The following is a 27,757-nucleotide window of genomic DNA, read 5'->3' on the forward strand; positions in this document are numbered from 1 at the left end:
ATACATACCTACATATACCGATTCATGTATAGGTACAGAAATTAATTGGTTTATTATAAAACACAATTCCACTAATGAGAGCGCCACTGGACGGTCGACGCAGTCTTAAGAGGCTGTCAATACCTATAACGCGCACACTGTCTAACTGTATCGGAGTGAATGAGATAGCACTGTCGCACGTAGCCGTTGGCCGAGTATCAGCTCGGCACGAGTCGAACGATGTCTTTTTCCCTCTTATTCACTCATTTTTCTATCTACCTCTAATGGCAAATTTTAAGCGAGGCTAAAGGCTACGCTCAACTAGTGCCGCAAAGTTGATTTTCTCAATAGTTAATATTTTGCGAAGCTGAACAGCTGACTATTGATTAAAACGAAGAAAAAACCCTTAAAAGTGTCCCCAGTACAGTTTTTCATACGAATGCTCGACCTCAGCCTCACTTTTTACCTCAATTTACCATTGGTTTGTGTTCCACATGTCCTCTACTTCTGCTTAGCCTTTGGTCTCGCTGCGCCATGCTCGGCCTGCGGTCTCGCTTTTTAATACAATGGACATTGGTTGGAGTCTGTGCTTAACTACTTATCCTTGAAGCCTGAAGCACGGCTTTGACTTCGCATGAAAGTTCGCCTCACTGGGGCACTTCGGACTTTTAGGCCCAGGGCTATAACCGCGAAAATCGAAGTTTGCAAATTGCGGGCATTTTTCTGTCACTCTAATTACGCCTTCATTGGAGTAAAAGAGAAAGATCCCTGCAATTTGCGAATTTCGGTTTTCGCGGTAGCCCCTCAGGTGAAGATCGGTACCCGGCCTTGCGATATTGTTAACAAAAAATTTCGCGCTCGCTGCGCTCGCGTTTTTGGTTGGTTTTTTGGTTGACCCTGTATCTACATGTTAGCTTGACTGGTGAATGAATAGAGTTAGACCAAGAACATTTTGCAATGATTTTGATAGCATACGTAGTGCTACTAGTGCATATGTTATTTATACGTCATAATTTCATGGAAGTTTTTACGTTTAAAGTAACACTTGCACTGCATGTGTTATCAAAATCGTTGCAGAATTATCTTGGTCTAACTCTAGTAATTTTCTTAAAAAACTGCTTAAGTAACATCAATTTCAAGGACATTGGGTGTTGACAGCCCCATAATATGTGTGTAAAAGCGGTTTTATGACATTTTTTCAACGATTTTAACAAGTCTACAAAAGTTTCGGTTTCGGTTTCGGCAGAAACTAGAGCCAAAGCCGAACATTCGGTTTCGGTTTCGGCAAAAAAACATGTTTCGGTCGGACACTAGTAGAAACATAGTAAAATAAAACAAATCTAATGTATTAAATTAAACTTTATTTATCTATACATGACAAACGTTTGAAAAACTAATTCACAGTTACACATTAATTACCAAGCTTACGACGTGAAAAGTTTGGAAAACACTGCGACTGCTGACACTGAGCGAGAAGGAAATAACAATTAACACGCGTTCGACAAGGATGACGGTCAGGGCATGAAGTTATCTAGATCCGAATTGTCAAATGTGACAGCGCTATCCTGTGTTGCCAGTAATGTAAACAGAATTACCCGAACGTCTGAAATTTCTTTCGTGAATCGGAAGATATTGCTAACGAATAATTAAAAATGACGTGTTATTGTAAAATTTAAGATAAAATACATATAAATGAAAATTATAAACTTATAAAGAAATATTTTAACTTATTAACCATAGGTATAATGTACCCATGTAACATGTTATGTTGAAATAAAGTGGCAATGTTATTGTGACGTAGGCCCGTGTCACTCTGGGAATAGAAGACCATGTTTTATTAGACCATGGTCATGTTATTGTTAACAGGAGCCGACAGCCACCGAGCCGCGCTCGCTGAAGCGCTTCTCGTCGCTCCGCGAGTACTCCACCACGGACGCGCACTACTGCCGCTTCGCCAACTACGAGCTGCAGTACGCGCTGTTCGCCAAGTTCCCGAGCTGAGGCCCGTCACTCCCGGCGCGCGAGCTCGACACCCGCACTAGACACAACTACAGGTGACTTACTTGGATTAAGAAAAAACGGTCAAATTGACTTTCATGGTTAAAAATTTGATGTCGAAGTAATTGATGGTAACGGCATCTCTCTCGCTAGCCCGGAATCACCCTAGTTTATTCGGGTAGGAGGTACAAACTGTAAAGTATCCAGTAAATCCCTCGGGATATTTATATTAGCGGGAGCACAAGGAAACACTACCGTTAGGAATCTACATATATTGCAAGAATGAGTCTTAGATCTACCCGCGCTGTCAAGCGTTTATTAATGTATTTGTATGTACCTACATTACATCCCTCCACACTTAATTACAATTACAACCCAAATGAAGGACTTATCTACTTAACCTAAGGTAACCCTTAACCTAATACTTATACTTAGGAGAATTGTCTACACGACATTGTCTCACATGACGCTCAGGGCGAGTCTGGGGCGGTACAGGTGCGTTCGACGCTTTAGCAGGGCTCGGCTGAGGATCTTCGCAGTCGGCGTCGTGCCACATCTCTTCTTCTCCCTCTTCTTCGAGCTCGCCATTACCTACGCCCTCACCCAACTCTTCGGTCCTCACCACTGGTTCCTGTGTAGTTTAAACCAAATCTTCATTTGGCCCTACCAGCGAACTTAACCTACTTGTCCTCCGTCTCAACTGATCGATATGTCTGTGCACTTCCTTACCATCCTTATCAATAACCTTATAATTTGTTCTGCCTAATTCTTTTGAAACCGTACCTGGAACCCACTTCTCACCTTGTAAGTATTGTCTGTACCACACTGTGTCTCCCGCCTCCACCCTCCGCTGCGTCCCTCCCGCCGCCTCCGTCTGTTTTTTCTGTGCGGCTAAGACCTTAGCTCCGGTATCTGGCTTTAAAGCGTCTAACCTAGTGCGGAGTCTACGATTCATTAGTAGCATAGAAGGCGTTTCCCACGTTGAGGAATGTTCCGTGTTACGGTAATGCAATAAATAAGTATTTAAAGATTCTGAAACCGGTTTCTGTTCCGATATAGCTTTCTTTATCACTCGTTTCACAGTTTTAACCGCGTTCTCACAGGCCCCATTGGACGCGGGGTGGTAGGGCGCTGTGAATATGTGCTCAATAAAATTACGACTGGTGTGTTCTTTAAATTCCTTACTGGTAAACGGTGGGCCATTGTCAGAGACCAACTGTTTAGGCAAACCGTACCTACTCCACAATTCAGTTAGTATATTTATAGTAAAGCTAGCGGCCGTACTTGGCACTTGAAATACCTCAATCCATTTCGACATGGCGTCTAGCACGACGAGATACATTTTTCTTTAATAGGTCCCAGGTAATCTAAATGCAGCCTCGCCCAGGGCCGCGCGGGCCAGGGCCAGGCGCGGCGGCTGGTCCGCGTGCTTACTTTAGCCCTACAGCTCTCCGGTATCACTACTCTATGGCCCCGCATTAGGCAGCCGAGCTCTTCGTAAAGCTCTTGTTTCCTATTAAAATATGGCCTTAAGTTATCTATGTCGCATTCTGGCGGCCAACCGTCCCTAACGTACGATAAAACACTACTAAGCATGGCGTCCTTAGCGGTTTTTAATTTTACTACATTGTAATCTAGCAGTAAAGCCTCTTGAGCGAAATGTAAATATGTCTGCTCCGTAATAATAGCCTCCTCCGACCGCCCCGCCTCCGGCAACCGACACGAGCCGTCCGCGCAGTTCTCTGTAGTTTTGACGTATTCTATCTCGTAATCGTACGCGGACAAAATAACCGCCCACCTCTGTATTCTACTAGCGGTCATTTGAGGAATGTTTTTATGTTGGCCGAATATTGAAACCAAAGGTTTGTGATCGGTGCGTAATAAAAATTTGCGACCGTATAAATATTGGTGAAATTTCTTTAACGCGAATATTATAGCTAACCCTTCGCGATGAATCTGCGAATAATACTTTTCCGCATCACTAAGTGACCTCGACGCAAACGCGACTGCCCGCTCGCGCCCCCTATAGTCCCTTTGTGAAAGCACTGCCCCGACGCCCCTGGGGCTCGCGTCACAAGTGAGTACCAGCGGGAGGTCTGGATCGTAGTGAGCCAGTACCTCCGCGCTCGTCAGCAATGTCTTTACTTCCCGAAAAGACCACTCACATTCCCCATCCCAGTTCCAGATTACATTTTTCCGTAATAAGTTATACAGAACGTATGGAATGCCTTTTAATAAGCCCGTCATTATTCTTTGGAAAATACCTACACTTGATGCCAGTCCATAAACTAAACGATTATACCTGAAAAGGCCTCGATGCGTATTTATTACTGTGTACATCTTAGACTCGTCCAGTTCCACCTGGTTGTATGCCTGCGATAAGTCAATTTTGCTAAAATATTTATTACCGTTCAAACCTACTAGCACATCGTCAATTTTAGGCAAAGGATAACGATCGATCAGTAAGACGGGGTTCAAAGTAGATTTATAATCCGCACACAGTCTAAGAGTGCCATCAGGCTTAGGAATAGGTACCAGTGGCGAGGCCCAGTCGGAGTGGTCCACGGGCTCGATGACGCCCGCGCGCAGCATGGCGTGCAGCTCGGCGTCCGCCCGCGCGCACCGCCAGCGTCGCCTTGCCGCCCGTGTACCGACCCAGACCGCCACTGAACAGCTCCTTATATCTGTCGAGTAAATTTACAATCTTGTCATTAACATGCTTTAATTCCTCTTTCCCAGATACAAAGTTACAGCTAAATTTGGGAATAGGTATATCTGGAACCTTAATACCTAATTCGGCCAACCATTGCCTTCCTATTAATGAAGTCGTAGCGGAATCTATTATAAACAATTGCAAAACTTTCGTTACATTGCCGTATCTAACTTTAGGTCTAATCATGCCGAATGGTTTAAATTTACAATTATTAATAAATGTGAAAACAGTATTTCCGGGTTCTAACCAAAGAATATAATACTCACTAGTTCTAACTCACAATAGTTAAAAAGGTCGTCATACCTACATCTTTTTACTTATACAGGCCATTGCGGTGCCTGTGTCAATCTCCATGGTAACAAGTTTATTGTCTATATACACAGAAACACTTACTGGTTTATAGTCGTTCAAGCACAGATGGTTTAATTCTTGCTCGACGTCATACTCGTTCCCGCTGATCTCCTCGTCCTCCGTCTGTTGCGCATTTCCGAAATGCAGGCCGCTTCTATCCGCCCTTGCCCACTCTGGGCAAACCCGGCGTAAATGACCCGTGCGCTGGCACTTGCTGCAGACAAAGGTCTTATAGCGACAGCTCCCGTAAGTATGGTTTTGTGCGCCACAGGCCCCACAAGACGAATAGCGCTGTTGCGGCCCGACTGTAGGGCCCCCGCTGGGCCGGTTGACCCTCCCGAAGCCCGCCCGCTGCTGGCTGGCCCATGCCGGGCCCACTCCGCCACCTCCCCGCTTGCGTAGGCCGCTCCCGCCAGCCGGCGCGAGCGCATGTACCGCGGCCGCCTCGCCGCCGCCGCCGCTCCCGCTGGCCTCCGACTCCCGTGACCCCTTCGCCTCCACCGCGGCCGAGTCCCGTTCCGCCGCCTCGAGGGCGGTCGCGACCTTCACCGCTCGCGCATAGGTCACGCCGTCACTCTCAGCACAGTATAAGAACAGTAGTGAATCTTCATAGAAATGTGCCGCTACCGGCTTGAATGTGTGCGTGCGCGCCGGGCGCCGTGTACGCACTTGCTGCCACGCACACATTAGCATAATATACGGGGGAATACGGTGGCGGCAGTGTGGGCCGTACCGCGACTGTGATCGCGCGCATTCGAGTACGCTACCCGCCCGCTCGCATTTGTCTGCTCTGACGGTACGCCTTAATTTTATTGATCATGACTATGAACAGAGGCAATAGTATAAGTAAGGTACTAGATTGAAAAGCTTGATTATATCACTATTGTATACAATACTTTTTCTACGAATCAACAAAAATAATACTTTAAACTAGTAGAATCATACAAACAAACCAAACCAAAAGTATACACTGTATACAGCTAAGATACGGGAGCAGCCGCGATACCTTCATAATACTGGTACGCGCCCCGGCCGCCGCGTTGGTTGGTCAATGACACCTTCTCGTAACTCGTGAGGCCCTGGTACTTGCTCCGCGCTAAATTCAATTTTTAGACAGTTGTTTTCCCGATTTTGGCCACCGTAGCCTATGGAGACTAACAAGCAACACTAAGTGGTTTTCGTAGTCTATGGATGTTGTTATATTAAGGGTGTCACATGCGCGTTTCTGATTTATTACCCAATTGTTTCTACTATACAACCTAAAATTAATAATTAATTTGAGCTATGGTTTTGTTTCGCCCTCTTGACCGCGGCGAGCTGTAATTGGTCATTTTCATTATAGTTGACTAATCTGTATCGAAATGAATATTATAGTTGAGTTGGGAGCCCGTACATTAAAAATACCCATTTGCAGTTTGGTATAAGAAATCTTAATTCAAAAATTACAGTCGTACAGTAGAAAAAAAATATAGTGTCTCAATAACGACTCCTCAAACCCGGACTTGTCATTCTTCATAATACCTACTTGCCCATGCTTCCCTAAAACCTTTTTACTAAATTTATACGTAAGGATGAGAATTTACTTTACTTTAACCGCTAACAATAAAGCGTTCCGAACATGCAGAAACCGGAGGATTTTTTTCTGTATCGAATTTATATTTTTTTTAATAACTGCCATTTCCTAATGTTAATATTTAAAAAGCGTTTTATTTATACTTCATTTATGAATTGATAGAACATTTCATTATATTATAATAAATAGAAACGTAGTGCTACTCATAATATGCAAATAATATTTAACTAAAAATAAAAGTGACAACCCTAAGCGCCAACGCAAGAGTAGGCAAATAACTTGCCGAGCGGCCTTAGATTCACTACTGTTCTTAGTGTACTGTGCTCTCAGCAAATAACCGCTGGCGAATAATGTCACTATTTATTCCACACACGAACTGATCCCGCATGTTGTCATCCAGTTTATCTCCGAACTTGCAATACCTTGACAATTTTTTTAATTCCGCAACATAACCGGCTATAGTTTCATCCGCGCCCTGTCTCCTTTGTCTAAACCGGAACCGCTCTGCCAACGCCGATGGCGCCGGCTGTAAGTGATCACTCATGCACTTTACCGCCTCGTCAAATGTTAACTTTTCAGGTTCTTTCGGGCTGGCCAAATTCACTAATAGTTCATATGCTTCGTCCCCCATGGACGCGATATAAGCACTGGTAACTTCATATCGTCCGCCACTTTATTAACCTTTATGTACATTTTGAGCCGATCCACGTACGACGACCACACCCCGCACTTAACGTCGAACACACTTAATTTTCCGATCGACATATCGAACTCCGGTGTTAATTTTAATGTCCGTCGAGAGGTAACTTATTTAATTGATTCGTCGCCACTGTAAAGTATCCAGTAAATCCCTCGGGATATTTATATTAGCGGGAGCACAAGGAAACACAACCGTTAGGAATCTACATATATTGCAAGAATGAGTCTTAGATCTACCCGCGCTGTCAAGCGTTTATTAATGTATTTGTATGTACCTACATTACACAAACCATACTGTTCTAACTTAGAGTTGGCTAAAAAGCGCTGTAAGTGCTTAAGGAATTGCATATATTTGAGAAAATTCTACTCTCGCCGCCGTGATTTGGGTGGCCGAAAGGTTTAAGGCATCTGCCGCGAATGCAGAGGACGCCGGGTCAATTCTAGCGCTGGGCACCGGAGGTCACTTTTTCTTTCGTATATGACATGTATTTTAGTTTATAATGTAGTATGAATTGTTTGCAGGGACATCAACAGCATTCTAGCCGTAGCGCCGGACCACTGGGCGGCGGCGTGCAAGCCGCCTCCCCTGCTCGCCCGCCTCGCGCGAGCACCCGCAGAACTACTGCGCGCGGCCTGCGCCGTCGCCCGCGCCTGCCAGCAGCGCGCGTGACCGGACAAGCCCGGCGCGGACCTTCTGCGCCGCAAGTACCAGTGCGAACAGTGAACTAGTGTTACTGACATACCACCAGCCAGGGCAGGGGTCTCTCGACTTCCCGTAGGCCCGGCCCGAATTGTATGTAATTTGGTAACTGTCCCGGGCCGTAGTTTGGAGATCACCGCTTTAGCGGATCATATTTGTCGTCGGACGTCAAAGACGCCAGCGGAAGCGTTACGTGTTGTCAAATATGACCTCCAAATAGCCGAAGCCCCGCGACGTACGCTCGTATCGAACGCAGCGTGTGACGCTTGAAGCGTACGCGTGCCGGACTTCGCCAAGTGAGACGGTTTCAGAAGCCTCGCTCGCCACCTTAGCTTCGTGTTAGATGCTTGCCTCCGTAGTGAGCCCCTAGGAGCTTCTCCTGTACAAACTAAACTAAACTAGAGACCCGCCGCGGTCTGTACAAACTAAACTAATTGTAAATAGTTAGCGTAGGGCGCGGCCGTTGTGATGTAATGTTCCATTCCGATGAAGTGATTCCCGGGTGATATTATTATTAGCGTAGCCTGGACGTCGATGTTCGAGTATCGAAATGTATTTTTTCAATCGAATCTTCCATTTAGCGGATACTTGGGCGTGTTTTTCGTCTGTAGAATTGTGTAACATATCATTAAGCCCCCTAGTGGTAGGCGGATGTGTAGTGAGCGTCGAGAGTGGCGGCCGGAGGACTATCCAATCAAATAAACGATTTTATCTCAATCATGTTTCATTTTAATCCTATTACTTTAATATCCGTAAATTATATTAATCCAACATACTTTAGCAAGAAAATATATGAAATAAATAAACCTAGTATGTATCAATTGATTTAAGACAAGAAACAATCTTGCTACTTAAATCCAACAGCATAATAGGCATAGCATTATGTAATGAAACTAGACATAAAATTTCTCACTAAATTTAACCCTTACCATGATACGAAGTCACATACGGCGGATATGATATTCAACTCTATTGACAACTGTTAAAGTTCAAATTTCAATAAATATTTTTTTATTACATGCAGTAAGGGTTAATACGATTTTTATGCCATATGCACACGTTTTCATGCTTTATTAACATTTCACAAAGACAGTTTAACGTGTAATATCAAGCATATTACATAAAAATACATCTGTAGTAATTCAGAGATACATAGAGGCATCTTTACGTAAAAGGGTGGTATTCCACCCAAATTCCACCTGTCCAATGTCATTGCGTCTCACTCTCTCATTAAGGCGCTCTTATACTCGAGTTTTACGTTTTCAAGGGGGTGAAGCAGACGCGTGGTAGAACGGGCAGGCGGGCGCCCCGCGCGGCGCACCGCACCATTCCCGCGCAGCACGTCTACGTCCTTATTCTGACGACATCGGTATTCTGAATTGTCAGTTCCGGGATTTTTTCCGGCAATTAATATTGAATAAGATTTATTAGCAAATTCGAATTTTGATGAGTACTTAATGAAATTAAAAATGGTAGGTAAGACGGTGAGTGTAAATAATTATTAATTATATACAATATAAGTGTATACCGCGACAAACTGAGAATCTAATCAAATTATACCAAATTATTATGAGACAAAAAATAGTACTTACTAATAGACATTAAAAATGTAATAGAGCTAAACCAAGAAAAATCTGCAACGATTTTGATTGCACACGCAGTGCAAGTGTTATTTTAAACGTCAATCTTCTATGAAATTATGAATAATACTTGCACTGCCTATGCTATCAAAATCGTTGCAGACTTGGCTCTACTCTACTCTTGGCTTGACTCTAGCAGTCAATTTCGGGCAAGTAGGTAGTGAAAATAAGGAAGAATACTAGCAAAGCTAAGATAATTTGTGGGACTATTGAGTTATGCATAGCTCCAATAAGTACATAAAATTAGCTGTCTTCACAAGAAAGAATTATAACAATTTATAACTCTAACTGTAATACTTACTATTTTTCTAATTTTGAATTGACGAGTAAAAGTCAAGCATTTAAAGATTGTAATGACAAAAAACACTTCTACTTCGACATTCGAGTTAGTTAATAGCTCAAGAAAATAAAAAAAATCTGCGGAAATAATTCGTATAATTTTGAAAATTGGCACAGTTATACCTTGTGGTGTCCAGATAACCATACTTAATGTCCTCGAGCTTAGCGGGTGTGCTGAGGGTGTAGGGGGGAGGGGGGGTGAAGGTCCCTTTTTTTAGTTTTTCGTAAATAACTCGTAAATGGTGGCCAATATAAAAAAATCTTATTAAACGTTAATAATCTACACAAAATTTTGTACAAAAAAGATTCAGTACACTTAGCAGGGATCAATATTTAAAAAGATAATAAAGAGAGAAAGTTAATTATATTAAATTCTAAGGTTCCTTGTTTTTATTTTTTCGTTAATAATTTGAAAAGTATGACTCATAGCAAAAAAAATCTTATACATAAATAATAAACATAAAATTTCCTACAAGAAACATGTAGGACACTTTTCGCTAGGATCAATATTAAAAAAAACCGGGCAAGTGCGAGTCGGACTCGCGCACGAAGGGTTCCGTACCATAATGCAAAAAAAAACGGAAATAAATGCAAAAAGAAAACGGTCATCCATCCAAGTACTGACCACGCCCGACGTTGCTTAACTTTGGTCAAAAATCATGTTTGCTGTATGGGAGCCCCACTTAAATCTTTATTTTATTCTGTTTTTAGTATTTGTTGTTATAGCGGCAACAGAAATACATCATCTGTGAAAATTTCAACTGTCTAGCTATCACGGTTCGTGAGATACAGCCTGGTGGTATACGGACGGACGGACAGCGAAGTCTTAGTAATAGGGTCCCGTTTTACCCTTTGGGTACGGAACCCTAAAAAGACAAAGCAGCGGGTAAGTTGTTATTTATGTAGATATAAGATTTTTTTTGCAATGAGTCATACTTTTCAAATTATTAACGAAAAAATACAAACAAGGAACCTTAGAATTTATTATAATTAACTTTCCTTCTTTATTATCTTTTTAAATATTGATCCCTGCGAAAAGTGTACTGAATCTTTTTTGTACAAAATTTTGTGTAGATTATTAACGTTTTACAACATTTTTTGATATTGGCCACCGTTACTTACGAGTTATTTACGAAAAACTAAAAAAAGGGACCTTAGAAGTGATTATAATTGAATTTCCCGCGTTAATATCTCTTTGAATATTGATCCTAGTAAAAAATTGTACTAAATCTTTCTTGTAGGCAATTTTATGCAAATTACTTATGTAATAGAATATGTTTTGCTATGCGCCACCGTTTAAGAGTTATTTACGAAAAACTAAAAAAAGGGTCCTTTAATATCAAATATCTCACTTCCGGTCAAGAATTCGATCAAGCAACCGGCAAATTCGGATTCAGCGGGGTCTAATTAGGTTAAAAAACCCGGTCGCCAAAAAGTAATACGATTTGCCAGACGAAATCGATATTATGAAAAATATGACCAGTCTAAAATATTTGAATCCTGTATATCTATGTTTAAAAATTATTCAATTTGATTAATTTTATAGCCTTTTAAAATATGTTTACACAATTTATCAATCGTGACTGAATTCCGGATTGGTTAGATGGGTGTGTGCCTTTGCTGCCCAACTTGTTATAAAATGACAATATGACGGACGAATGTCTGAAATGTCACCGTATTTAAGAATTATTTTGCTTTTCTTCGTAAGCATGTTGAAAAACATTGTGTGTATAACATATTTGCATATTTATACTGTGATTACCCATTTTATGAAACGTCCGCTAAACTAGCATAGGTCCGACGCCGACAGTGGTCACGGGCGTACTGGCGTGAGGAATGGGCGCAAGGTATTGCCGCGTAGGGTGTAATTTAGTAAGCAAAATGTTGAATTCATCAAATGATGAATGAAAACATTAACGTTTCGATAAAAGGACAAGCAATAATGAAGATTTACTTAAAAGCTATCGACTGAAGTAAGTTTCATAAACATTTTCGTCGTAGTACTTCTAACATAAGGAAATAAAGACAGTGGTAGGCATGTTTTCAACTTAAGATTCTATCGAGAAAATTATGAGCCGTCGTGTTCCTGACAAGCAATAACGTAGTTCAAGGACTCAAGTTATACATACTAGAAAATAATGCATGAAATCCTTGTAAAAGTCTGTAAATATGGTGACAAAAAAGCGCATTTTACTACACACCGCGCCTTAAGCAAAATGTGAGACGCAATACACATTAACAAGCATCGAGGTTTCATTTTGGAATCCCTGTTTTGCGTGTTATCTTTTGCTTTTTCTGGCGTAAGGAGCGCAGCGTTTCGTTTCTGAAGCTGGCGGCCATAAGCTTAAATAAATCCGTACGTCTTAAAGCAATAGTAACAGTAACTTTAAATTAAAACAGATCCGAATATTTAGGAATGTTCTGAAGGTAAAAAACTTGTATAAAAAAAAACAATTTAATTGAATAAATCAATAGATATAATTATTTAATACTTGCACCAACCCATGATAATCACATTAAAATATCAGTCTACAAATATCAAAAATATTCAATGCAAAACATTTAAAAAATCTTAACTTAGTACCTACTTAATCATTTAAATGCAAGAAAGTAATAAGATTTTTAATCTTAGGATGGTATTCCAGCTGTCCAATTTCTTTGTCCAATGTGCAATGCGTCCCACTCTCTTATTAAGCAAAATGTGAGACGCAAATACACATTGGACCAAGATATAGGATGGATGGAATACCATCCATACACATAATCTGTATATTCTTAAAATGAAGGCATCTTTTGTGGAGTAAGGCCAGTCCAGGCGGGACCACAATCCTGCGAAAAATTTATCAACTAATTTAATCAGCGGGCTCAGCACGGTTCCATTTTTATCGACTATCACTATGCGCGTCCCTTTCGCACTTACATACTTGTTAGAACGTGACAGGCATGGTGACAAGGAATAAAAACGCGACCGTGCTAAGCCGCCAGATTTGGTTAAATTTTGTTTTATCTCAATCATGTTTCATTCACATATAAGACGCAAAAATAAAATTTAAGAACATTAGATTCATCACTTAATGGTTTATCACTTATATTGTGTACGTGTGGACGCGAGATTGTGATTGACAATCAAATTGCCAATTTTCTTGTCCTGTCTGGAATGGCCCATAGCGTGTAAGATCCATTTGCAACTTGCAACCAAATAGTTAATTTTAGTTATCAGCAGAGGTCGTTACTTTGAATTGAAACTGTAGACCATTATTCTTGCTCGATGCCTAAAATCATTATAAACACCAAAACGTCGCGCTCTATCAAATTGACTTCCAGCCTATATTCTGTATCTTTAGGGTATTTAAATAAAAGTAAACAAAATCTACCCTCAAATGGCTCGTTAAGCCAGTTGAGGGTAGATAAAAACATTACATGACCAAATAATGTAGGTTGATGTCAGATCGTTCAGTGACAGATCCAGGCGGTTTTGTATTTGGTTGGTTTAGTTAACCATTAATAAATATTATAATTAAATACCTAAAGATACAGACTTATATATGCAACCGTTCCCTTTTGCTTCAAACTAATTTAGTAATGTTTTAAGTGGTTAGTGTAAGACCCTGCAGGGTGGTTTGTATCCCCCGAAGAGGTCCTGCAGATGTCGTGCCACCGCGAGGCACAGCGCCTCCTGCCGCGGCGCCGCCACCACCTGGACGCCGAGAGGAATGCCGGCCGAGTTTAGACCCAATGGCACCTGGAATAAGGTGTAAGTAAGCACAGAATAAATAATAGTACTACCGTACAGAAAGGACACTTCCTACAAAACTGTCCCTTCCTAATGTATGGCACTATCCCTATCGGCTATTTAGGGTTGTCAAAATTCGAGTCATTATCTTATCTGTGGTCGTGCACGCAAAAGGACGTCAAGTTGTGTCAACCCTAATAATTATTAGCAATTGCTCGGAGCAATGCTGAGCCGAACGGAGCCGAGAAGGCCCGAAAGGAGGAGTGTCGCCCCACTGGTGTACGTAAATATGTAATGTGAGTCAATGCCAAAGGGTACACTACAATTTATTGCTGCGCTCGTGAAGGCTTCATGTGTCATTTATAGATCTCCTTATACTAGTCTGATTGTAATACCAGTAAAGTAATGTACAGAGCTGCAGAGAGAGCTGTCTAACTGTAACTACAGTATTACCTCAGTACACGAAGTTAAGGGCTGGACTGCAGCAGTGCTATAGTACCGGCGGGAACAGACAACCCAGAATAGGCTAGGGCCGACTGTAACTGTACCTGCGCAGCGGGGAACTTGATGGCGTTGAGCACGCCCCAGTACGCGAAGTTGAACGGCCGGAGTAGCAGCGAGTAGTGATACGGCGCCACCATGGGCGCTGACGGGAACAGGAGAACGCCGGAATCGCCTAACACCGTCTGAAATACACCAATATCACAGAATAAATAATAGTACTGGGTACAGAAGGTTCATTCTCTAACAAAACGCGTCTATTACGACAAATATGACCGCAATGTGGCGCACGCGCGAGCAGGCGTCCGTTCCGTAGCGGTGCGCGGCAACTACTACTACTAGACACCAAAATTGGTGTGGGCCGCATGTACTGAACCACGCCTGCCAATATTAAATTTGTGGAAAGGTAGAAAATGCAATAGAGTACCTTCTCCAGGCAGGTGTGTGGGTGGCCGAGGTCTGTAGAGAGTTTACTAATTGTAATTATTACAACTGACATTCGGAACTCCTTTAGAACGACGTAGGAAATGTTATGGCGCTTCATAGAAGGTTACACTCCTTGTATGGAAGCAGCTCTACTAACGCCATCTGCCTACCCAGAATTGACACGGAACTGGAATTTGCCAAAGCGTCTTGAATTTCATCTTCCAACCCAGAGAGCAAACTAAGCCTTGTAAGACTCTGGTTTCCTCGCTTTCACTGAAGAGCTACTGATAAATATTAAACTATTAAAAATATTGATAAATATTTCGTACACTAATTTCAACGAATTCATTGGTATGAATCACACGACCTCCAGTGAGGAAGCCGCACGCTATAGCGCTCGTTTACCAGTTCAGTGCTAAAAATGGATTCTGGTTTAGTCTTCGTTCGTTACGGGTAAAACAGATAAATATATTACCGTAAGATCTTCCACCATCTTGGCAGTGAGCGCGTCAGCCCACTCAGCATTAACCGGTGGTAGGACTTGTTCATCTAACAGTTTCATGATGGCCGCCAGGGTGTATGGAGACGTGCCGATCAGCTGCAACAACAGGGAATATTACGCAAAACTCTGCGTATAGGGCGTCACTAATACAATCACAGAGCCTACCGCAAAACACGACAATCGAAAATTCGGTTTCTGCCTCTCTATCACTCTTGCCTATTCGATCGATAGAGAGACAGATAACGAAATTTCGATTTTCACGTTTCGCGGTAGGCCACCTGTAAACAAACCGCCTTAATGCATCAATGGCACAGTGAAAACTTGTCCTAGTATGTATAGGTAAGTTACTCTACTTATGGTTTACTGTGTGCACTAGTGCTGCACTCTGGCGGCAGAACATTACAGTAATACTCCCTATTTAAATGCATTTTAAAGTTTCACTAACTTATTTTCGCGTAGATATAGTCTGGCCAGTATGTCGTGTCAGAAACAAACCAGTTAAAAAACCTTACGTGACAATAAATAAATAAATAAAATAAATATTAGGGGACATCTTACACAGATCAAACCTAGCCCCAAACTAAGCAAAGCTTGTACTATGGGTACTAGGCGACGATATACATACTTGTATAGATAAATACATACTTATATACATAGAAAACAACCATGACTCGGGAACAAATATCTACATCACACAAACAAATGCCCTTGCCGGGATTCGAACCCGGGACCATCGGCTTAGCAGACAGGGTCACTATCCACTAGGCCAGACCGGTCGTCATAAATAAAATTTCTAGTCATGATGTAAAAAAATCATTTGGGTTAAAATTAGTTTAAACAGCACATTAATGTTGAGACAGGGAATGAAGGCATTTGCTGGCTTGAGTGTAAATTCCAATGGAAATGCTTGGGAATCTGTTTACTTTAATATGAAGCTAGCTAAGTCCACATTGCCAGACTTTCGAGAATATAGTACCAGTGGGGAGACACTCATGACTTCGTGCAAACTCGGCTCCATTCGGCTCAGCATTGCTCCGAGCAATTATTAGGGTTGGCATAACTTGACGTCCCTTTGCATGCACGACCACAGATACTTGAAATTTGACAACCCTAAACAGTCGAAAGGGATAGTGCCATAAGATATAAAGGGATATCATGATTCGACCCTGAATCGCTGTCAAACTTCGGTTTTGTAGGAAGGGTCCTTTCTGTACTATTACTTATTCTGTGATAGTACCTTCTTTCCCAACTCGGTGAGTCCATGAGCTTCTCCGTTATTATTAGTGAGCATGCGCGGAAAACTCTCAGTTTCCTTCGTCATGCCGTGCTTCCATAATGCGAACATATGGTCGAAGCCGCGGTGGTAGTAGGGCTGCGGGGAAGACGCAGTCAGGCGGGTCACGTCTGACAGCTTCGTTACTACTCTGGAAATTTAAAATGATTAATTTGTAATTAAGATAAGGAATATGTTAGTGGGCTTGGATTAAGGATCGGTCACACCACTGCTCAAAATACGCTGACGGTACGGAATAGCAGTGTTTACTATCCTTACTTGGAGGGTATGCGATTAAATTGAGACATTCACGTTTTGAGTACAATTTAAACCACCATTCCTCCCCAGTCTGCCTGTGACCACGAACGTAACGTCACGTTCGAAACGTCAGGCCATAAATAAACGTAAGTTTTTCGCGATTAAGTTCCGTGTTGGTTATAAAAGTACAAATTAAAAAACTCACAGATTCATGGCCTCTCGGAGCTCGGCGCTGATGGGGCTCACGCGCAGGTCCTGCGCTGTCTCCACGTAGTACACTTTTACATTCTGTTGATTAAAACAAGTATATCACCCGATGGAAGCCATCTTGTGAGGAGTTAGTTTAATTTGGACATTGTAAGTTTTGTATTTTCTGTTATCAGTTATTATTGTGAAATTAAAGGTTATTTTATTTATTTAAGGCAGGGACGCACATTAATCCACGTACAATCAGAAACCTGAAATTTGTATGCTTATAGAAACATACTTGTCATACGCAGCGCAACGCATGACAAGATAAGTGTGTTTCTAAGCATACAAATTTCAGGGTTCAGGTTTCATAATGTATTGCATACGTTGCGTACGTGGGCTAATTGTGTCCCTAGCATTATTATTGTAAGTTTACCTTCAAGTCTACTTAATAAGTTTCTTGGCCTTGTCGGCGGCGACTATTCTAGCCAGCAGCGTGAGATCTCAATCTCTACATACTTGCTGATCAAGCACATGGAAGCCATCTCGTGAGGAGTTTAACTAGGTTATTGTAAGTTTACCTTCAAGTCTACTTCTCTGTCCAAGCCAAGCTCCTTGGCCTTGTCGGCGGCGACCACTTTAGTGAGCGGCGCGAGGTCCTCGACGTGTTTGCTGATGAAGCCGATGGAAGCCATCGTAGGGTCCAGTCCGGTACGCAACGCGGAGCCTGAGACAATCAGAATATGTGTCGCTTAACTTGAAACTCGGGTACATCCATATGACCCTCTCAGCAAATATCTACCGTATTACCTTTTCTTAATACCAACATCGCATAATCTGACGGATGGATTTACCCGAGTTTGAAGTTAAGCGACTCATATTGAGTGAATGTATCGGCTTCTTAGCTAAATCCCTAGTGACCCTGCGTACGAAGCTTGAGGTCCTGGGTTGGATTCCCGGTAAAGGTAAGTAACATAAATGTATAAGATTGTAGTTGAAATTTTTTGAATTCGACACGCAGATAATTTATACCTAACCAAGAAAAGTATAGGATACTTTTTGTTCCAGAATTCATAACTTTGAGACTTGTAGTCATGGGCAGCCTTGGAGCTCCAATTTTAAATACAATGTCCCTCTGCCCTTCTTAGGCCTCCGGCGATATCAACTTGAGTTCACTGGCTGGCTACGCCCTCGCTTGTAGTATGTACAAACGTATTAATTTATCTACACCTACAGTAACACGTGAAAAAGAATAGGTAGTCAATGGTTAGATGTTTACCTTTAAGACTGGTGTATCCGGCGGTGGGGTTGAGCGCGAACAGGCCGCAGTAGAAGGCCGGCATGCGCGTCGAACCGCCGATGTCAGAGCCTGTCACATATGGCATGGTTATCACATGTATTTCAATGATATCAACTAGGTATTTATAAAAATTTGGAACCGAAACAGTGAGTACCTACCACCATTTAAGACTAATGAAAAATAAAGAACCTATATTACAGTATTACACAGTTGCATTCTACATACAAATTATTTATGTTTAAGCAGAAACTTCTGCACAGTACCAATTTAATGTAGTATGGGTTAATCAGTGAATGGAAGGGTTAATGTTTTGTTACCAGTGAACTCTCAATACAACTTGAGACCTTCTGTAGCCGTTAAAAAGTTTTCGTCAGATGTCTCTAGGGCGCCCATAAGGTCTCGCTAGAGGCAGTAATTTTTTTCTTTATCTATTTGTTACCTTATAAAGACAACCAAATGCAATCTACTAAACAATAAACACGAACGACGACGAAAAGTCTCAGTCGGCCTATAAAAACTTTGAGTGTGAATGATGTACAACTAGCCTTTTTTTTTTTAAGAGGGGTAATGCTTTACGCATACCACCCGGCGCGGGGACGGGCCGGGATGGTTATGTGGGACTCCCTGTTGTGGGCTAATGAGACCCCAGGTTTACCCACTAAAACCCCTCTGTTGCCGCCTCGCTGCTATATGGCGAGGTCCCAGGAACGCCGATGTACAACTAGCCTACGACAACTCACACAGGGAGATGGGCGAGGCGAGCGCGGCGTGCAGGGCGGCCTCGCCGCCGCTGGAGCCGCCGACGGTGCGGCCCGTGTGGTACGGGTTGCGGGTCTGGCCCAGCACCATGTTGCGGGTCTCTTGCCTGCAAAACATAATACATATATGTGACGTTTTCAACCAAAAGGTACCACACTGTCCGTTGTAGATAAGGTTGATTTCAAGTTGAAGCTATATGTAAATAGCGCCTTATTGACAACTGACAATAAGTACCCTTTTGGTTGAAAATGGCACATATGTTACGACTTATTGTGATAAAAATTATACACAGAATAGGTATCTAAATGTGGTATTATTATTGAATTCAAAAAAACAAGAAGTGCAAAGGCAAAATGTAAAATGTATTTTTATTTATTTAGAATGAATGGGCCCCGCACGTAGGCTCGACGTGTGCTGCCCAGTACATACACTTGTTAATCTCGGGCACATTAGTGACGGCCACTGCGATGGCGCCGGCGGCCTTCAACAGGCGGACACATTCCGCGTCCTCAGTGGCCCGCACGTTGGCTCGGTGTGTGCTGCCCGGTACATATCTTACCACTTGTTAATCTCGGGCACATTAGTGACGGCCACAGCGATGGCGCCGGCGGCCTTCAACAGGCGGACGCACTCCGCGTCCTCAGTGGCCCGCACGTTGGCTCGGTGTGAGATGCCCAGTGGGTGGAGAAGGCCGGCTACTGCGTGACTCTCTTTGGCCGTGAATGGGACGCCTTTGAACAAAAAACAATGTAAATAAAAACAGTTTTGAATGATTCACGGTTAGTTTCACTAGACTTATATCGACCGGGATATGAACTAAAGCCAGGCGTGGCTCACTCCGCGATTTCGTCGCTTTGCTACAGGTAGCTAAAAGTACATCCGTTCCACACCAATTTTGGTGGCTAGCCATAAGCCGCGCGTGGCGCTGTCGCCACCTAGATGCCATATCTGTCCTGATCCTAACAGACGCGTTTTGTTAGAGAGTGAGTCTTCTGAACCTAGTACTATTATTTATTCTGTGCTAAAGCCTAGAACTTCCACGTCACGAGCAAGTGTGTTGAACAAGTCTATAGATAATATTTCTTGAGTATCATAAGAGCGCTCTTACAAGAAAAGTCGAAATAATGCAAAATTGATGATACTAGTCGACGAAATTCAGGACTTTGCGCTCATTATTAGAAACAATGAGTACTTGTTCCAGTAAAAGCGTCTTCTTATCTTTATAAATATCGTTGTAAATATTAGAAAAAGGACTTATTAAATTAGTAATGATTTTTTTTCTGATGGTCGTTTCCGAAAAACCCCGTGAAGCACTGAATGGCGAGCTCTTATTTGGAAATGTTGAGAATTTTACTCTGCTAAACCTGGCTATTTTGTATTACTAATACCCTGTACTTTAGGCATATCAAACTATATTTTTCCTACATACCTTTGAGAAAGAGAAAATCAAAGTAAAACGAACTCGATTTTCTCTCCGAAACAAGTGTCAATTCCTACGAAAATCTACTTAATATCGAAGTCATTTTCATACTCAAGCAATCTGCAACGTTTGCTTATACTGTTGGTATACATTAGTGTTTATGAAATTCTACTATAATTTTTTGGCAATTTTTTGAAAACTACTCTATATTACCGATGACGCGCGCTGCGCCAGCTCAGTGCCGCGGCAGAGCTTGTAGAGGCAGGACGTGTGTCGGTCGGCTCCGCACATTTTCAACGGCGACGACGAGGTTTTTTATCATTGTGTGCGGCGGGCGCCGTGTAAAACGCTATACTGTGTGCGTGTAAACCGCAACGAGAGACTTTGATCCTAGCACCGTTTTTATAGTATTATAATTTATAATGGTACAGTTTAATAAACTACCGGACAGGATTAAAAATATTTGAAACGACCTGACATTCTATATGTATTTATTTGACTCAAGATAGTACTCAGGGTCTGATGATGGAGCCGGAAGGTGGTCACCGGTACCAATCAACCATGCAACTAAACCACTTCGTGTTTAGGCTCGTTTTATTCATCTCAACAAGATCTTTGACACAAGATAGTACTCAGGGTCTGATGATGGAGCCGGAAGGTGGTCACCGGTACCAATCAACCATGCAACTAAACCACTTCGTGTTTGGGCTCGTTTGATTCGGCTCAACAAGATCTTTGACTTAAGATAGTACTCAGGGTCTGATGATGGAGCCGGAAGGTGGTCACCAGTACCAATCAACAATGCAACTAAACCACTTCGTGTTTAGGCTCGTTTTATTCGTCTCAACAAGATCTTTGACTTAAGATAGTACTCAGGGTCTGATGATGGAGCCGGAAGGTGGTCACCGGTACCAATCAACCATGCAACTAAACCACTTCGTGTTTGGGCTCGTTTGATTCGTTTCTATAAGATCTTTGACACAAGATAGTACTCAGGGTCTGATGTTGGAGCCGGAAGGTGGTCACCGGTACCAATCATCCATGCAACTAAACTACTTCGTGTTTAGGCTCGTTTGATTCGTCTCAACAAGACCTTGGACACAAGATAGTACTCAGGATCTGATGCTGGAGCTGGAAGGTGGCCACGGGTACCAGTCTACCGTGTAACTGAACCACTTCGTGTTTGGGCTCGTTTGATTTGTCGCAACAAGATCTTTGACACAAGGTAGTACTGAGGGTCTGATGATGGATCCGGAAGGTGGTGACCGGTACCAATCAACCATGCAACTAAACTACTTCGTGTTTGGCTTCGTTCGATTCGTCGCAACAAGATCTTTGACACAAGTTAGTACTCAGGGTCTGATGATGGAGCTGGACTGTGGCCACGGGTACCAGTCTACCATGTAACTGAACCACTTCGTGTTTGGGCTCGTTTGATTTGTCGCAACAAGATCTTTGACACAAGGTAGTACTGAGGGTCTGATGATGGATCTGGTAGGTGGTCACCGGTACCAATCAACCATGCAACTAAACCACTTCGTGTTTGGCTTCGTTCGATTCGTCGCAACAAGATCTTTGACACAAGTTAGTACTCAGGGTCTGATGATGGAGCTGGACTGTGGCCACGGGTACCAGTGTACCATGTAACTGAACCACTTCGTGTTTGGGCTCGTTTGATTCGTCGCAATAAGATGTTTGACACAAGATACTACTCAGGGTCTGATGATGGAGCTGATGATGACAGACAGGTACCCGTCGCCACCTTCGCGCTCCATCATCAGACCCTGAGTACTACCTTGTGTCAAAGATCTTGTTGAGATGAATAAAACGTGCCTAAACACGAAATGGTTTAGTTGCATGGTTGATTGGTACCGGTGACCACCTTCCGGCTCCAACATCAGACCCTGTGTACTATCTTGTGTCAAAGATCTTGTTGAAACGAATAAAACGAGCCTAAACACGAAATGGTTTAGTTGCATGGTTGATTGGTACCGGTGACCACCTTCCAGCTCCATCATCAGACTCTGAGTATCACCTAGTGTCAAAGATCTTGTTGAGACGAATCAAACGATCCTAAACACGATGTGGTTTAGTTGCAGGGTTGATTGGTAATGGTACCTTCCAGCTCCATCATCAGACCCTGCGTACTGTCTTGTGTCAAAGATCTTGTTGAGACGAATCAAACGAGCCCAAACACGAAGTTGTTTAGTTACATGATAGACTGGTACCCGTGGCCACCTTCAAGCTCCATCATCAGACCCTGTGTATCTTCAGTGTCAAAGATCTTGTTGAGACGAATCAAACGAGCCTAATCATGTTACTACATGGTTGATTGGTATCCGTGACCACCTTAATCATCATCAGATCCTCAGTACCAGTTCGTTTTTAAACCCTCGTTGATACAAACTTTACAACCTATAGGTTCCAAATGCAATGACGAAACATGTAAATAAGCGAGTAGGTACCTATAATTTCTTTCGAGTAATATACCTTCATAAGTACAAATCAAATCGTCAAAAATAGATGACGTAATTTATGAACAGCCCCTATGTACATTTGCACTGCATTTAGTATTTTCGTACTTACCAAATAACAGTTTTAGAACTTTAAAAGTTAAGTACAGTTAGTGTTGTTATGGTTGATTTCAATATGCTTCGCGAAGGATCAAGAATGTTTAATCCATCATTGTAGTGCGAGTGTGGTAGAAGGGATCGGCGTACTGAGCTCGCACGGCCTGCCGCAGCGCGTAAAATACCTAAACTCGCTCAACGCCGAAATGTAATAGCGCTCTTAATAATCGACTGCAAGTTATATTTTGCTTGAAACGTGAACATACTTTGGCTGGCATATAAGTAGAGTATAAGGACTATAAGGGTGAAATCATCACTAAAACAGTAATAGTAGACTTTAAAACTGCCTTGGTTTTAATTTTCTTTGCGGATTCGCACGCCGCTGCCTGAGACGCCATCGCTAACTGACAATATAGTTTTCACACAACTTCTTTCTACCTAGACTAAATATAACATGGGAAGTAGGTATTCATTGTAAATAGAGTCAGACCGAGATAAGTACACGCAGTGTGCTACTTTAACCTCTAGCGCCCAGAGGCCTATAAAAAGGTCTCCCGTTCCATTCTAATTTGAATCCTTATTTTGACAAATAAAATTGCATTTGTATTGGCAAGTTTTGATGTCTGGGCGGCTAGAGGTTAAACGTCAAACTTCTATGAAATTATGTCGTATAAATAACACTTGCACTGCGTGTGCTATCAAAATCGTTGCAGACCTACCTCGGTCTAACTCTAAACGATTTTAATCAGTTAACACAGACATTTCATTTAAAACATAGTTAAGCTCATAGGATAGGTAAACTCTATGCTCTCGCAGAACCAGTAATAATGTAAGTATCTGAAATTACAAAAAGCCGATGGTAATCGTCTTCTATGGACGCCCCGCCACTGGTATAGTCTGTCTATAACACAAAAAAAGTCTGCAAATTTAACAAACGTAGGCACCGAAAGTAGATGAATAATCCCTTCCAGACATTTTGAATTACGTGTTTTTTTTAGTAACGGAAACGGTCAGTCTGTGCGTATTTTACGGCCGACTAGTAAGTAGGAATCTGGATCATTTCTGTTTATTACTTCGTGAACGAAGCAGCGGAACGGTTAGAATCGCGGAGAAAGTGAAAGGTCGAGACATTAATGGAAGAGATTGAAGCACGTACATTCTACATTACTTCTTAATGAGAGTTTTATGACATTAAGAGCCCATCAACGTGCACACTAGCGCCACTGCTAAATAATCGTGATTATTTAAATTTGTGAGTGTGCACGTTGATGGGCTCTTAATGAAACTACAGTTGTATACATACAATCGCGTTTTACCCGTCCAAATTAACTCACATTAGGGCTACGCAATCTGTAGTTGTTAGGTCCCTTTAGGCTAGCACTTTTTAGAAGATATTTCAATAATAATTACACTTGAAAAAAAAATTCTCCTAGATAGATTGATCCACGAAAGCTGGCGCGGATTTTTTTGGGATTATGCCTCATTGACATAGATATCTAGGGACTGGCCTTACGGGCAATAATAATGAGGCATGATAGCGGCCAGTACGGCGGTGTGACATCGCTGCAACGCGATTGGTTGATTAGTTCGCATCACGCGCGCGATTCAATTCAATTCAATACTTTATTTCCAAGAATATGGTACATACAATGTTGGTTAGTAAAAGGTGTTAGGTCAGCATATTCTGCCGCCATGCATCGGCGTAGAAATATTTACATAACTATGTACATGAGTAAAATTAAATATTAAAAAATTAAAATTCAGTCAGTATAAGATTAGCAAAAATTAATTAACAATTCATAATAAATGTCATTTAAATAATTCATCTACAGAGTAAAAACATTTTTCAAGTAACCACAGAAACATTTTTTTTTTCAAATTTACATGTCGGTGGATTGGTCGCAACTAGTTGCGTTAGACTGCACGATTCGTGAGTGACACCGCTGAACTAGTACCATTTTTAGTGCCCGTAAGGCCAGTCCTCAGATATATACGTCAATGTTTTGACTGTTCAGTCAGTGTACAAATCTCGCGCCCGCTCTTATGGAACAAGCTATAAATAAATAAATAAATATAAAACTTACCTAGGAAGGGTTTCTGTTCAAAATAGTGATCTGGGAGGCCATTTTCTATCTGTTTGTCAATTTCTCGCGCCTCTTTTAATGCTTCGTCGAACCTCTGGTCCACTACTGCATTTAACACTGGATTTACCTAGAATAAATTAGTTTTTTTTAAATCATTTATTTACATACAATATATATACATATACAGTGGTACTACTAAACGAAAGTAATAACTAGATAAATTAGTTATTTAATTTATGTTTGAGCTGACTAAAAATATATTTATACAAAACAATTTAATTTTGAAACAATCTAGGTTCTGTCACACAGACGCGTTTTCCGGGCGGGGCGTGAGCGCGGCGTAAAAGTATATGTAAAAGCGGCGCGCCCCGCTCACGCGCCGCCCGCAAAACGCGTCTGTGAGACGGAGCCTTAACTTTGCCTGGTTGCTTTTTGTGAGTGAATGCTGCCAATTTGATCGTCAATACATAACGAAACAAAAGTAAAATCAAAATTAAATAACTGTATACCTAAATAAATAATTCACCATTTTTTTTGGCTGTTTATTATTTTGAACTTTGAACCTTGTCTTTCAACTTGCAATGTGCTTATTATGGCAATCTATAGGGTAATTGCGTCAGCTTACCGTCCAGTGCCAGTTTCCGTCCACTTGACGGATTAGCATATATTAATACATTTCATTTTTAATTTGCTACTAGCGAAATATATTTTTTATGTTGATAGATAAATTGTTTAGATATTAAGGATTGCAATAAGTCCAAATTTGTGTGGCAATGAAGGTATATATTCAAATTTCGTCAAGTGGACGAAAACTAGAGCCAGACGAAAACTAGCGCAATGACTAGTCTGTCTAAGCTAAGTTTTCTCTGACTTGAATAGGACAAACTGAGGAGATGTCATCTACCCAAGCTGCCCAGGACCGGAGTCAGAGGAAGACAAAGAGTCGAGTCCTACACCCCAGTAGGGGGTAACAGGATGGAAAGAAGAGTGTGCATATCATATTTAGCACATTACCTGGCCCCATAGATAGCATGCCAATCGCTAACACTCTGTAGACACACACTCTGTAGTCACACAAACAAAACGCAACTTACGGGCGCGCGTTTTACGGGCGGCATGTGAGCGGGGCGCGCCGCTTTTACATATAAAACGCTCACGCTCCGCCCGGTAAACTCGCCTGTGTGACGGAACCTTTATATGGAAGAGTGATAGAGAGACACAAAGCAATTCAATGGCGAAGCGCAAGCGTTTGTCACCTTGGCTAGGCCGGCTGCTTACCTACTGCTGCTAGCTATGTCATATGAATATATTTCTATCTATCTATTAAGCCCTTTTATTATGAGTTAGAGTATGCCTCTAAGCTCAGTGTGCCGCTTGGCAAAGACTTCCGCTAGCTCTTTCCGGTTGAGGTCTGTTGTGGGCTCAGGGCATGAATATATTTGCAATTTCTTTAAATATCAAACTCACAGCTTGTATCCTCTCCACACAAGCCCGCACCAACTCCTCAGACTTCAAGGTCTTATTCCTGATCCTTTTAGCCAGCTCCACGGCACTCTCAGCCAGCATGGCATGCCTCGCCTCTAGGTCCGGAATGGCCTGGCGCTCTCCGTCCCAGATGAACCCAAAGACCAAGTCTAATGCCAGGTCCAGGTAGTAGCGGAAGAAGAGGAATGCGTGTTTCAACATGTTGAAAGCCATGCCTTTGAGTATTTTAGTAGTTTTGTTGGGTTTCTGAAAGGTATAAAGAATTTAGGTTAATACATTATGTAAAATTTCTTAGAGTGTGTGAAAGCTAAAAATAGCATAGTCCTGTTTTAGCAGGTGCCAAATATAAATCTACTTGACTAAATCATAAAAAAGCACCATAATTGAAATGTTACCAAGTGAATATTTCTATAAGGATCAATTTCAAATAAAAGCATGTTGTTGTTGGCATTTTGTTTTGATTTTTATCAAAATAATCTGTTGTGATGGTTCCACTACACTTGAATATAATTATTATCATGCATGAATTCTTGAGTTTCATTCATATTACTTACAAAAACATGGTTGTAAAGGGCAGTATTGAATCTAAATACAATGTGAAATTATAGTCGTCAATAAAATTATTCATAGCAGTATGGAGTTTTGGAATCAATAGGTAGATAAGATAATCCAGTAAAAGCAGTATGTACCCTAAAGTAGCTGTAAAACTATCAGTCAAACAAATCTACCTTCTTTTAATAGATACATCCAACTCATTGAATTTTTTGCGTGGTGAATAATTAACTAGCACTTATAATTCCAGTATTCCAGTATACATATGCATTAGGCACGGATAAACTGGTAAATAAATAAAAATGCGGCTTCGTAACTTCGTATATTCCAATTGTTTCACTTACTTTTTCTTTGATCCCTTTGTCAATCTTGTTTGTACACATTTTCCGTTCAATCACAGAAGATAGTAATTAAGAAAATAAATTATAGCAACTTTCTAAAGTAATATAAAATTAAATTAAAGCTAAAGACACTATACGGAAAGTTTTTAAGTACTTTGCACTTTGTTTGACAGCAGATGCTGAAATGACAGTGACAACGCAACGACGCAATTCGGTCCGGCCCGGCCGCCTCGCCGGTTCCGTATTGCAATGGAAATGCAGTGAGCGAAAACCTGTTTTATTTCGTGTTCGTTTTGCTACCCTCACATGCATTTGGCGGGCTATTTAAGTTACTTATTGACCTTATTGTACTTCTTTCTGCATTTGGCGGGG

The 27,757-nt window shown here is 41.7% G+C and overlaps 3 protein-coding genes across 4 annotated transcripts in view; 1 reads left to right on the plus strand and 2 right to left on the minus strand.

The window, feature by feature from the left end:
- LOC134797418 (phosphoglucomutase) overlaps positions 1-27,757 on the minus strand; it is a 192,382-nt gene that overhangs the window by 76,088 nt on the left and 88,537 nt on the right. The gene's annotated exons all lie outside the window — the stretch shown is intronic.
- The window catches only part of LOC134797432 (S-adenosylmethionine decarboxylase proenzyme), a 439,106-nt gene that overhangs the window by 43,260 nt on the left and 368,089 nt on the right, over positions 1-27,757 (plus strand). Inside the window, exons 8-9 of one of the 2 annotated variants that reach the window (XM_063769665.1) lie at positions 1,846-2,033; positions 7,836-8,730. In XM_063769665.1, coding sequence (XP_063625735.1) covers positions 1,846-1,980 — 135 coding nt within the window. In that variant the 3' untranslated portion in view covers positions 1,981-2,033; positions 7,836-8,730. Of the gene's footprint in view, positions 1-1,845; positions 2,034-7,835; positions 8,731-27,757 lie in introns of those variants that run through there. The other variant, XM_063769666.1, reaches the window with a different exon arrangement.
- LOC134797402 (fatty-acid amide hydrolase 2-like) lies at positions 13,563-27,563 on the minus strand. Its single transcript, XM_063769625.1, has 12 exons — positions 27,389-27,563; positions 26,475-26,738; positions 25,008-25,134; positions 19,493-19,664; positions 18,915-19,039; positions 18,154-18,243; positions 17,456-17,601; positions 16,891-16,973; positions 16,392-16,578; positions 15,128-15,250; positions 14,274-14,411; positions 13,563-13,734 (listed from the first exon to the last, which is right to left on the minus strand). Exons 1-12 carry the CDS (start codon positions 27,425-27,427, stop codon positions 13,588-13,590), a joined length of 1,641 nt encoding a protein of 546 aa, XP_063625695.1. The 5' UTR covers positions 27,428-27,563; the 3' UTR covers positions 13,563-13,587.

Source organism: Cydia splendana, chromosome 15 (assembly GCF_910591565.1).
Source record: "Cydia splendana chromosome 15, ilCydSple1.2, whole genome shotgun sequence".
Taxonomy (NCBI): domain Eukaryota; kingdom Metazoa; phylum Arthropoda; class Insecta; order Lepidoptera; family Tortricidae; genus Cydia; species Cydia splendana.